At 35.4% G+C, this 13,980-nt stretch overlaps 1 protein-coding gene across 1 annotated transcript in view; it reads right to left on the bottom strand.

The window, feature by feature from the left end:
- Positions 1-228: 228 nt before the first annotated feature.
- LOC125670572 (proto-oncogene tyrosine-protein kinase receptor Ret-like) overlaps positions 229-13,980 on the bottom strand; it is a 40,135-nt gene continuing 26,383 nt past the window's right edge. The window contains exons 10-21 of the mRNA XM_048905803.2: positions 13,614-13,862; positions 13,124-13,404; positions 8,997-9,150; positions 8,615-8,722; positions 8,140-8,366; positions 7,814-7,936; positions 4,077-4,147; positions 3,594-3,634; positions 3,276-3,372; positions 2,261-2,360; positions 2,055-2,127; positions 229-1,957 (exon numbers count right to left, since the gene is read on the bottom strand). Of these exons, the coding sequence (XP_048761760.1) occupies positions 1,665-1,957; positions 2,055-2,127; positions 2,261-2,360; positions 3,276-3,372; positions 3,594-3,634; positions 4,077-4,147; positions 7,814-7,936; positions 8,140-8,366; positions 8,615-8,722; positions 8,997-9,150; positions 13,124-13,404; positions 13,614-13,862 (1,817 nt within the window). The 3' untranslated portion in view covers positions 229-1,664. The remainder of the gene's footprint in view (positions 1,958-2,054; positions 2,128-2,260; positions 2,361-3,275; positions 3,373-3,593; positions 3,635-4,076; positions 4,148-7,813; positions 7,937-8,139; positions 8,367-8,614; positions 8,723-8,996; positions 9,151-13,123; positions 13,405-13,613; positions 13,863-13,980) is intronic.

The following is a 13,980-nucleotide window of genomic DNA, read 5'->3' as shown; positions in this document are numbered from 1 at the left end:
AATTATTCTTTTCACCTGTGTTTTAGTCATTTAAAAAAGAGAATCAACAAAAAAGCCCTATAAGCTTAAAATCTGTATATATTTTCATATAATCAACGTCAATATGTTAACCGTATGCTTTTTCACTGATGTTTTAATGATATTGCAAAGTCATAACGATCATTCATATACAATAAGCATGTTAAAATCACTTGAAACAACATACAAAATATCAAACATCACGATGACTAAAGGTGATAACAAGATATTTAATGAAAATGACTTGAAGACAGAATACACATACATCAATATCAAGTAGCATCGTGTGATTTTATTCTCTATATTAAAAGAAAATTCAATATATCGGAATCAAATCTTGGTCTTGAATTCAGGTCATTGAAAGTTAATCCGAAATACATGTATTTTTCCGTTTCATGGCCTTTATCAAGACTTTAAATTTTGTGGGTTTTTGATATTCATAAATTGTCAGAACCGCCGTCATGTCACAGGCTCCAACAGCTTAAATATACGAGGGCTCGTACATGAAAATACCAGTATGTTTGGAAATTTTTCGTCAGTGTTTAATAATCAAAGTAAATGCGTTCGACAATGAAATCTGTCGTTTCATCAGAAGAATAAAGCAAAAATTAATGACCAGCTCAGGCATTGTATGATAGTTTTATCCTCAGTTTGACATTCAAAGCCAGATACAAAGGTACGAAAGTCATCTACAATTTACCTATCTTTCAAGATGGAGATGCTTTTGTAACGCCACTTTTCCTTGCAAACATTAACCGTTATAAAGATCCATGATAGAATTTTATATCATTTTTCTCTTTTTCCACAATCATCACAAATCAAATCTGGTCCACTCCAGAACAAATAATAATGATATCATTTCTAGCAATGGTTGTAAAGATGACAAAAACATGTTTTATCGTCTAAAACATCTCTACATGTAACTACTCGAGTAAGCTAAGGGCCCCCTGAGAGTTTGGGACTAAAATTCCAGTAATGGATGCCCGGTCAATATTCATTTACCATCGATTAATTTTCTCAAAAGACAATATTAATTACAAGTATATAGATCAATGGTTGTAAAGGAAGGAATATATCTTAGCTTAAATTATCACTTTAGATGCCCTGACCAGGGTTTAGTTGTCGGTATACTTCGTAGATATCAAATCATCCATGTGCTGTTTATAAGTCATGTATTGGGAAATAAATCAATACCCTTTCAAATATACATGACATATTCATGCTATAGGAAAAGGTAAATAAACGTTAACAGTATCACTGAAAATATTTGAATCCACTAAAGGAATTCTGTCAAAAATTTGTCAAAGCATGAAAGATGCACTAAACAATATATAGATATCGTACCAGCAAAGCGATGTGAGAAAGGGAGAGCATTCTTTCCAGACATACCGCTGTATTATTTTCACTGTTGTTGAGTGTAGTGAATACTTAAAATAAGGTAACGAAAATTAAAAACAATGTCGCATGATATTTTTATACACCATGGCCAGCTTCATGTACCGTAGCTCACCATCAGTGAATGGTGAATGGGGGTGGGTTTTTTTTTTTTTACTGAAGCACACGATATTTGTATCCTGCATTGATACGAATTACCCAAACCAAATAACTCCGGTGTCAGAGAGGTCAAATCGGAGACATTTTGCACACTACGCCACAACTTCGAACGGTTGTTTCAGGATAACATTGTCATCCTCATCCTCGCTTTCTATTGAATTTGAGAATACAGCCGTTCGGCATTCTAACAGTAAAGCTACATTTTCTCCATCAGTTTGAACACCACTCTCATGACTAGATTCACATTGCTGCACAGTGCATCTTTCCAGTGTCATATCACTCCGCGATGCCGGGGTCAAATACGGATCCCCGTATCCACTATCGTCTTTTACCGACAGTCGAGGTTCTTTTCTTTCCGTTGAAATATTTCCTTCTCGTCTGTGTTCTAAAATGTTTGAATTTTCATTTTAAATAATTATTTCAACCTTGCACAAAAAAGACTAAGGCATATAACCAACACATAATGTTGTACATGTAGTTACCATTTGCATCCGGGCATCTGTCAAAAAGATCTGTATCAACGTTTTCGAAACCTCCAGTAAGCTCCAAGTACTCCTACAATTGGAAGCACTTCATTCAAGTAACTCATGTACAAGTAATATAACTGTTTCTTTTTTACATTTTGCAATCATTTTAAAAAATGCGTAATACATAATAATCTTATATCAAATAATAAAACAACTCTCACAGTTCTCTGCTGAAGCATTCCGTCAAATATGGCAGTTAAATTTGCAAAGATTGGTCGTTCAGTAGGATCTGCTTTCCAACATTTCTGCATCACTGCATACCTACAAAAAACCAAATTTATATAATCTTGACGCAAACTATTACTGCTAACATTTTCGAAATAAGTGAAGTAAAATTTATTAAGGTTATTTATTGTAGATCTGTAACATCCATTTTCATAAATTATCTACCATGTTATTTTCATCAATTTAGTGATATGATAATTGATAACATTGTTCTCTCTAGAAAAGTGTTAACACATTCTCAAGGAACCTTTTTAATACGCACCGATAAAACTCTTTGGCGCAATGACAAATTGAAATACAGAGTATTTAGAATACAACAAATAAACATCAAGTTCAAGTGCACTCTCTATCCATCTAGCCAACCATGAGGATGATAATGGAAGGCTATAGAAAAAGAGAAGTGGTAGGAGAGCTTAGAAAATATACACATTAGCCAAACCTCTACAGACAATAGGTTAAAAATCCAGAGACAAATTATCAAACCTCCATGGACAACTGACCTAACTTGTAGAAACAATTGGTCAAACCTCTTCAGATAATTTGCCTAATCTCTAAAGACAATTGGTCGGTTGGGAATACCACCTTGGCCCTGACACACATGCAATAAAATACATTTGCCTTGCCTCAAAGAACATATCCAAATACGATTTAGGCCTGAACCTCTACCTTTTTCAAAATATTTGCCATACCTGAAAGGAGACCCAAGGGCCCTTATCCACATGTTACTAAGTTCATTTTATCTCAAGGAGGACGTTCATATATTATTAAGGGGTGTAGTTGAAGAAGAGGAGGAATAAGAAATAACTTCTTTTGGGAAATACCTTAATGCATTTACCGAACAAATGCACGAAAGCGAGGCTACCGCACTAATGAATTACATCTAAATGTTATTAAAATTTTGAAAAATAAGGAACTTATGACTTCAACGAAATTGAAAGAATCACAAATTACAATTCATCAGAACACCCGTCTGGCCGATCCATTCGATACCCTGCTATCAGTAGGCTGTATAATCTCTCTGGTGGAATGCCTGGGTAGGGTGGAGCACCTACAAGAGAAAATAAGACTTTAGTGTAAATTTCATTGTCAAAATTCAATTTAAAATTCAACTATGTAAAACTTATACGGTACCAATTTTGATGCACCAGATGCGCATTTCGACAAATAATGTCTCCTCAGTGATGCTCAACCGAAATGTTTGAAATCCGAAATAACAATGAAGTTTTAGAGCTATTATAGCCAAAAACTATCTAATATTAAAGTTTTTACCTAATGTGACGATTTCCCATAAAACAATGCCAAACGACCACCTGGAAATAGAAATTACTGCATAATGTACACTGAATATTGTAGAACCCGTGCCAACTACACCCCCAACGAATTCTAATTAGTTTGGATGAAGAAAAATTATATCTCATTATGCATCATGCCTCTCAAGACTCTGAAACAAATCAACAATCAGGGGTGCTAAATAAAACTGTTTCTTTATTCTTTTTACAGTTCTTGAAATTAGTAGAAGACAAATAGGAATCTCTACTGATACAAGCATTATAAATAACAGGGGGTTTCAATCTCTCTTTGTCTATTTTTCTAAAAATGAAAATGGCAATTTCAACTATTATTGATCAGCAATACATACAGATACATTCCCATTTGGACGGGAAAGGTCCCGCCTTGGATCGAAACCCTTCGTCCCTCTGAATTTTTTCTGGATCTACCACTGAATAGATATCAAATTTGTGAAATACTTACACGTCACTCTGAGTGGTATACACTTGGGCATATAGGGATTCTGGTGCCAGCCATTTGACGGGAATCCTTCCCTAAACAAAACAGGCACGACTTATCTTTCTTGTAACACATATACCATTCCTGGTGTATATCATTAATGAGAATATTAAGTAATTCAGTGGACTTTGCATCGGCAAAATGTTTGTCCACTCATAATATTTGGGCCAAAGTAAAAATTATTCATTATGTGTAAATAATTTTTTAATCGGATATATCAAAAGGGCATAGCGGTAGTATTTCATAATATTATTCATATAATTTACCAAATATGAAAAAATTATATGTTTTTGTGCATTCTGGTTTAAGAAAAAGGTAGAGATCCCTAGGACTCTGTCGCTTACCTGAGTGCATGCAATAAGCAAACACAGGCATCGTAACATGATTTACGAACCTTCCAGTATAATATCTTACTGATTGTATAATTGATAGCTGATACTTTTCTGTATTCTAAAACTAATGTACACACTGATTTTGACAACGGGTTGCTCTGTTTACCCGATCGAAATATAAGGCTCACGGCGGGTGTGACCGGTCGACCGGGAATGCTTGCAGGGCACATCATCCCACCTTTGGTATGTCCTAGGGTCTGTGGTTGCTCTACTCTTAATTTTGTATTCTTTAGAGGTTATGAGATTGATCATGGTTTGTTATCTTCACTTTTTCATGGAGATACGTCATCAGGTTTAGGAGAAGTGCCACTGACCTATTCACGGTGCTTACGGACGAAGCAGCGAGGTGTTTTTAACGTGCAAACGCCTACAGTGTCACGAGCCTTCGTTTTTAAGGTCATATCCGAAAGATCCATGACTTATACTTCTAATGCCGGGGGATCCGGGTTAGAATAGGTCCTCAGTACTCCCTTGTGAGTGAAATATTCTCGAGAGGGACGTTAAACAATATTCAATCAATCAATCTAATGCCGGACGATTAGCAATGGAACAGTCACTTCCCGTGTTAACCGTCTTAAGTTTGACGTAGCCTCGGGATCGAGAATCCAAACCAAGCATCTCGGTCACTTAGCGAGCACCCTGACTATGAGGCTACCGCGACCAGTACATGCGTTAGTAATGAAAAGTACATGTACAAATTAGGACTGTCATTACAAAGATTGCAAACTAATGACACTTTATGCGTTATATCCTATGCTATATTAAAAATAATCGCTACCACATGTTTTAGTGGATCAAAATCCGAATAATTTATCAACTATATACTTTGTGGAGTGTTCATTCAAAATTTTGTTTATTCTACCACCATGATTTAGAGGCAAACAAATTCATGAAAGACGTTAATTAATACGATTAATGTCGTTACCTTATTGGACATTTAGGAACATATGAGCTGAGAAAACGGTTTTTAGAACATCTCAAGAGTTTTACCGGTTCTTACTTAGTGGGTTTTATAGACACGATTGCCGGTCCTTAACGAGTGTTTTTGCAGTTCTTTATTGATTTGCACCTTGTTCACGTTTTGACAGACAACCCATTTAACAATCGCAATTATTTTATCTATCAACATACTTTTCAGTAATGGCTGTAATACTAGATAATACTACAGCTCTGCATATCATTAATCGCCGCTAAAATTTCTAATATGGAGACAGGCCCCCAGCTACATATATTTCATTGTACTTTTTCAGTTCATATAATGCCACGGACATTAAGGTCGTCACTCTCATTGAAATGCAAGCTGAAGTGAATTTTCAACCACATTTAGCTACTGGCAGAGATTTTTAGAGATTTACCAAACATAAGTACAGATATCTTCTATTTGATGGTTGCTAATATATTTAAATACTGGATACATATTACACCAAAATACGGGATTTAAAACAATCAAGCCTTTATATGTTCACAGACTACATACGGGAAATAGAAAGAGAAACACGGCTTATCTTAGCTTAACTCAAATATAACAAGTTGGTATTTAATTGGTTAGGTGGGTGTTCATCAAATATGAAACATAACCAAATTGGAAAATCATAATCGACATTCTTTTGAAGTTAATTTGCTTTACATACCGATTTTATTGTTAAGGTTACGCCTTATACATCGTTATCCAAAAAGATCTCGATTCTAGTCAACATTTTAAGATATGATTTGCTTTCATCAGTGACATTAAAGCGATATACAAACGGTTAGCTTGGCAGCACAACACGGGCACCCGAGTTTAGAAAAAATCAAGTACAATTTATACTGAAAATCACGTACTTACACTAGACCCATCATTGGTCGGTCATTTTTGTCCAGAATATATTTTTACTGACTCAACTTGTGTAATATTGCCATCAATCCTCAACATATGTGTTCTATTTATTAAAACCTGACCCCAAACACAGTCTTATGCATATTTGCTCTGAAAGAGGGGACGGAAGTTGATAATACTCCGGGATATCCCTTTTCTGATAGGTCGATATATCAAAAACTTTAAATATTGAAATTGCGGTAGATTTTAAGTACCGATGCGTTGGAAGGCATCTAGTTTGAGCAATATTACACTAGTAGGTAAGAATTTGCACCCTTTGTTAAGCAGCCATGTTTTAAATCCCGTGTATTTATAGCTTTTGATATTTTAACCGTTCAGATTTAACTTTTATCGACTTTCAGAGATGAACAGTATACCGAGTTTCCGAGTCAAATCTCAATAACACACGTGTCTGCCGTGGATTGATATGGATAGTACATTCAGTTTAAAAAGGAAAGTATCAGTTTTAAGGTGGTGTACTACATCACCACAATGGCTGACTTCCTTTTAAAACATGAATGAAAATATAAAAATAAGCAATATTTGTCTATTCATTTTCGATTTCAAAGACTAGATGAGTAGCTCAGTAGGCTAGAGTGTCCACTTCTGAACTGAAAATGGTGGATTAGAGTCCAGCGGGGATTTTAATTTTCTTCTTCTTCAGATTACTTTCTACTAAAACTGCATTTTTTTTTTTTGAAAAAGAGTGAATTTGAACGTTTTCAATTTCAAAATAGTGTGGTACTACAGGCGCTTGTTTCATAAACTTGGCAAGCTATACTATATGATAACACAAGGTCTCCATCTTTTTCTTGATCAAAAAGTAGGTCATCGCTACCCAATGAGCGCGCGTGTATAACACATCGCGGTCGCCAAACCGGAAGTTTTGAGTCGTTTAGACACTGGATTTTGAGTATGGAAAAAAATGAAGCATTTGATTAAAGGGTTAATATCAGTGTAATGGAAGGGGTGAGGTAAAGGGGCCTGTAGGGGGTACAAGAAGGGGTTTTCCGGTAAACGTTGTATGTGTTTGTTAGATGCTGAAATGGAGAAAAAAAATATATAGAGAGATGGTAGCGGTGACCTACTTTTTGGTCCCGACAAAGATGAAGACTGTGTGTTGTTATTATATGGTATAGCTTGCCAAGTTTATGAAACAAGTGTCTGTGTGTGGTACATATTCTCCACTTTTCATTCACATCATTTTCTCTAGGGTTGCATTCTTCCTTAAAGGAATTTGAGGCAAATATTTGCGACATGCGATCCGAAATGGCCGGCTAATGGTGGAGAGTTTATATTTAAGATATGTGACTTCTCTGTAATGTCAAGAACTTACAAAAACTGACTGAGCATACTTTACGAACGAACCCGATGTATTTTGTATTAGCGTTATTAACCAGGCACGCACCATCGTGCTACCATAGCCACCCTATAGCGAGGAGATTGTAACTTACTTTACTTCTTTTGAGATAGGTATCGGCTTCATACACATCTCTGGTAAGACCAAAATCAGATATCTTTAAGACTTTTCCTGTACCAACTAAGACGTTTCTAGCAGCTAAATCTCGGTGTACAAGCTGTAATAGAATAGCATTCTAAATTAAAAACATATTGATAAAAAAATCTACATTCTGTTAAAATTCCCATCACATCTCTACACTGATTGCACTTTAATCTGGATTGATAGTTCCATGTCTCAAACCTGTTGTCAAAGGTTCAATTGTTCGTATTTTGCCATCGGTATCAATTTCTCTTGAAGAAGACACTTATCGTGTGTTACCTTTATTTCACTGAGATATTGCATTCCTTTCGAAATTTGCCATGCAAACGACAGCAGATCTCTGATATTCAATAGCTGCGGTTCTGTAGAATCTCCGCTCTCCGACTGAGACATGAAGTAACGCCTACTCCTATGGTTTATGTAACCGTTCTCCTCCAGTCTCGAATTTCTGAGATACTGCAGGAGCGAGCCATGTTCACAGTACTCTACTATCACGTAGAATGGACCTAAAAGGAAAAAAATCTCGTGAAATGGTTGCTTTATGTTCATTATCTGTAAATTGTCTGTTCGTGGTTCGGTTTTCTGTCCAAGTTACCTAGAAAAAATTAGATTTAAACAAACAAAATTATTAGTTGCTGTGTTGAAATACCTGTATATCTGTTCCTATGCAAGTATCACAGAGGAAAAATGAACTTTGAAAAATCTAGGTATTGAAGGTATTGAAACAACATGAAAGGAACAAAATAAAACTTACCGTTTCTGGTGCAGGCTCCCAGGAGTTTTATAACGTTAGGGTGGTCAATGTCCTTCAGTAGGTTATATTCTGACAATAAATCCTGCAGTTCTCCGCTGGAATCACAATCTGTATGGAAATATGTGTAATAAAGTATATAACAGTGACAGATAGCCAACAAACCGCTCCATGCATTCATACTTTGTCAATAAATTCTAAAACCAGTCATAAACGCAATAAAAAAATATGTAAATACTGGAAAATGATGAGTAGAAAAAAAAAGTAATACCAATTATTTCATAGAATACTATGTGCGTTTTAAAACAAAAGTTGACAAAGAACATTCGTTACTCATTAATAAAAAGTTGTTTTACAAGTCATTAAACCCCAGCTGAACTCTTACTTTTCAGCATCTTGACAGCAACACATTTATAGCCCTCTCGAACATCCATTCCGTAGGCCTTCGCCTTCACAACCCGTCCAAACTCTCCTTCCCCAATGGTCTCGTCTAGCATCAATTTATCGCGAGGAAATTCCCACTTGCAATCCTCCCTTGTCTGTATGGTTAGTAGAATACATACTGTTAGTCACGTGAGTACAATTTAACATATAAGGCTACTACTAAACCGTATTCAACTGCTGGGATGCAAGATCAGCTGTTAATTTTCATGCCAAAACAAATGTATACTAAATATGTATGTATGGTATTATACATTGTTATAAAATTCACATTAAGAAAGTGTCATGATACATTGATATGTATTTCAAAGGCAGCGTAAAGACACGCCCCCTGAATTACACTGGAATTTTTTAAGATTTGAACATACTGGTTATACCGTATATTACACGTTATACGGTACTTGAAACCGATCAAAAATCTTCCAGTAATAACTCTTCAATGTATTTACAGCGCAATCTCTTCTGAAAGAAAGGACATAATAACAAGAGGTCCATGTGCCACAACGCTCACCTGAGTCACCTTGGCCTTCCTGTTCTTCTTCAGAAACTTTCCATTTCTTTACTATTATTCCCATGAAAAATGTTGGCCCCATATTATGACACCACCCTGGCCCCATTCGGTCATGACTTAACCGAACTTGAATCCACACAACATAGGGATGTTCCATTATCAATATTACTGACGTAACCTCGCTGTTCTGGAGATGAGTTTCCCTATATTTATGTATTATGTAAAAGTTGATCCCCAATTTTAGGCCCACCCTAATCCAAGAGTCCACGATTAAAAAACATAAAAACAAACAAACTTGAATCGATACAACTTGAAATGTTTGCATATTGATAAGAGTTGGTGTAGCACTACTACTCTTCAAAAGAATTTTTTTTTAAAATTCCCTACATATTCTCACTTCGCCTTTAAATCCCTATTTTAACCCGTAACCCCAGGGGTCGTGATTTGATCAAATAGGAATCTACACTACATTGGAATGCTTACACATTAATATGACTAATTATGGCAAGCGGTTCTTGAGAAGAATGTTTTTAAAGAGTTTTTTTTTACCTTTATTCTCATGTAAAATATGGATTCCCTGTTGTACCCCCTTACCTCCCGGGACTAACTTAAATCTACACAACTGAGGATGAATGCATACTAAGACTGGATACGTCATTATCGCCCAAACTTATACGATGGGAGCCAAAATTTGAACTGAAATCTGCACTGACTGCGGATACTTGCATATTGATATGACTACTCATGGCCTTGCTGTTCTTGAAAAGATGATTTTTAAGAATTTTTTTCTACATTTTCATATGTAAAAATATTACCCCAATCGTGGCCCCATCCGATCCCCTGCGGCCACGATTTGTACAATACACTATGTCAGAAAGGTTTCACGTAAGTTTTATCTTTTCTAGCCATGTGGTTTTTAAGAAAAAATTGAATGACAGAAACTTTTTTTGTCTTTTCTTAATTATATCTCCTTGGAAGGGGGAATGACCCTTCATTTAAACTATTTTGATTGCACCCCTTTACTCAAGGATGTTCAGTGCAAAGTTTACATGAAGAAATCTAAGATATGTAAAGTTTACAGACGAACTGTGGAGAACGAGTAATCTGAAAATCTCACTTGAGCTTATAGCTCAGGTGAGCTAAAATTAAATTCGCCCTCAATGGCAAAATTCACACAGTACATATTTTTTTCCATAATTTATTGATCTGGATGAAAAAGAAAATAGTATTACGATGGTGGCCTATTCCTCAAATAAAAAAAACCCCAAAACTCAAAATCTTTAAAGAAAGATTAAATCTTTATTTAACATTAACAGTTATTCAAAGTACGAGTCCTAGAAAGTGACGGAATTTCTCAATTTTACTCACATTTCATTCACATTCTCTTTGTAAACGTTTGTCTATTAGAAAATAGGGCACAGCACTGGAAAAAAACATTGTTCTAATACCCAAGGATGGATTTTCCTCGTATTTATGAGACACCTTGAGATCTGGTATCAAGTTTGCAAGCACTCTGAAAAATCTGGGTGTCGAAATTTCTATATTTGTGTCAAGGTTACTTCAATGTCACTTTTTCTATGCCAGAGGACCTTAAAATTTCATTAGAGTAAACATTACTTATACATGTAGCTACTTGTGGTTTATTACACTTTTTTTTCGTTCCAGCATAAACACTATCATGTTACTGTGTATGAAAATATTTATGAAGATATTTACTTTCGCAAAATTAATAAACACAGGAAGACTCATTAAGGCAGAAAAGCCCCCTATGTTATTGATAGTTAATTATGTCCTACATCTAGTGCCCAGATGTTTTGGACTTTTTTCGTATGATAACAACTGGTGTAATAATGGCATAATGACTTGCTTCAAAACTGAAGAAAACACCTGTATATATGTAACATATCGCCTAATTTGTCTAAACCAGTAGAAGAACCTGTCCGTCAGTGAACTGGGAGATTAATCTATTACATCAGTGTAAAGTTTGTCCAAGCCTTTTCTCCATGTTTTCTGGAACAAAAACTGCTTGAAAAACAGCCACTTCAAGTTAAAAGGCCGATATAATATGGCTTTTGGTGTCATAATTCGGAATCTAAGTCATTTATAAGAACTGGGTTACATTGAATACATTCAATATAATTATTGATACGAAGCTTAAGACACGACTTTCAATTCCTGATCGTTCTACAAGTAGATCTTATGGCTACATTGCTTTTTCAAAATATTCTATTACATACATCTTATAATTTTTGACCTTGATGAACAATTTATTTGTCCAACAAAATTTTGTATGAAATATCGGTATTTTTCTGCTTTATTTTTGCGATGTATGTGTTCCTGTTTGCACTGTATATGACCGTTCGGTAACCTGACCACCACCACCCCCCCCTTTTTTTTTTTTTTTTTTTTTTTTTTTTTTTTTTTTTTACATTCATCATAATACAGCATGTGGCATGCTCGAGAAAATACAATTCTCAGTTTTAAATAATTTGAACAATAAGATTAAATTCTAGATTTACAATGGACAATCGCAAGGCAAATTACAACATACATATGTAGAAAACCCTCTGTGTTGATTAGATTTATTCATGCCATTACAATTTTAATGATGTGCGGCAGACGTTTTATTCAAAGAGTTTTGATTTGCGGAGTAAAGAGAGCAAAAAAATATCCAATGTGTGCAATCATCAAAGCTTTTTTCTACTGATATCAATTTTTCTTTTGAGCAATAGTAATGACAAAATTGAATGATTTATCTGCAAGAAATCGGTAGTTATTTTTGAAAGAGAACCTTTAATTCTACCGGAACACGCAGAAGAGACATGTATTGGTGTGCTGGTTCTAAATAATCTACAGTTTTCCGTTCAGCTTATAATTCAAAAGGTATTTGGGTTTAACAAACTAAATATGGCCAGATTTAATCGATTGGTGCAATTCTAGTACTTAATCTCGATGTTTCATTTCGATTTGTACCAGCTATGTTATTTTAGAGGTTAATCAATGTTTATTAATAATATGCGATACAAAATCCTTTCCCCAAATACATGAACCTGACGCAATTTTTCTTTCTTTTCCATTACAGCCCAAGGGATAAGGGAAAAATCGTTGACCTAATACATGTGCTTTTGACTATTCTAGTGTTGATTAACGTCTTATTGACATCGTTTGATTAATGTTCCAGTTACTCGATAGCACTAAGGTCATGTTCCCTGTGTTTTCACGACTAATATGCACTAGTACTTTGTTGCAAAGTCTTTCATAGTGAGGGCAACATATTACGTTGTAAATATCCGAGGTTGTACATTTGACTCTTTATTATTCGTAGTGTAGTCTCCGTTCACTTCAGAACGAGGTAACACATCGGTAAATCGCATGTTTGTTAACTAGGATCACGGGACATCCCACAACATAGTCAGCATTATTAGGGCACGTACTATCGATTCACTAAAGCTAATCTTTCTGCAGACTTTTCTGATATTAATCTTTTTTTTTAGTTTGCAAATGTTTGAAATATGAAAAGTAGAAATTGGCCAAATGTCGACCTACGGCAGAACACATACCACATTGTATCCTAGTGATCGTTTTGGGGACCATTGTGGGGATCTATGTGGACTCCGATAATCCTCATGATATTCCGAAGGGACGCCGGAAATAGATGCAGAACTACCCACGTGTTTCAGGGGTTGACCTTTTTGACAATGGAGCCTTCTCAGCCGCCATGTAAGGATGATGACGCAGACAATGGCTCCTACACATCCCGTGACGGCAGCAATGGTGGTGCGGCAGTGCCAGTCACACCCGATATCCGAGTCTCTTTGTGACTGTGCTGTGGAAGATGAGACTACAAAAATTCCAATTGTTTATATTTAACTCCATCAAATCTAGAAATTGTCTATCTTTTACATGTATGTCATTGCATATAGCTAGATAGATTATTAAATACAGAAACTCGTAAAATAATAAGATAAGAAAATGATACGTTTCAATATTTTTAATATACATATATACAAACGTATAGATAGTAAGTGGGTGTGTATTGTATATGGATACCTTTTGGTTTAAAAGGATAGTCTGAGAAGTCTGGTTTTTCTGGACTAGTTTCAATGCTGTTTTTCCTGATTGGTCGTTTTGGCTCGACCCTTGATGTTATGTGGGATGTGGGGACATTCTGGAATGATGAGGGTCTAAAACACGAGCACTCCCCAGCGTAATCACACCAACAAGGACTTGTCCCAGAGTCAATGCCACGAGGAGGAGTGTATTTACCATTCAAATTACCTTCTCCTCTTATCGTGGTTCCTGTAGTGCAATTAACATTCAATTATTTTTATCATTAAATTCTGTAATTTTAAATACAAGAAGTTTTACTGTTAACTTACATTTTGTTTCATGTATACCTAATTTATTCAAGTACACA

This window comes from Ostrea edulis, chromosome 4, assembly GCF_947568905.1.
Source record: "Ostrea edulis chromosome 4, xbOstEdul1.1, whole genome shotgun sequence".
In the NCBI taxonomy this organism is placed as follows: Eukaryota; Metazoa; Mollusca; class Bivalvia; order Ostreida; family Ostreidae; genus Ostrea; species Ostrea edulis.
This window is presented reverse-complemented; position numbering and strand designations above follow the sequence as displayed.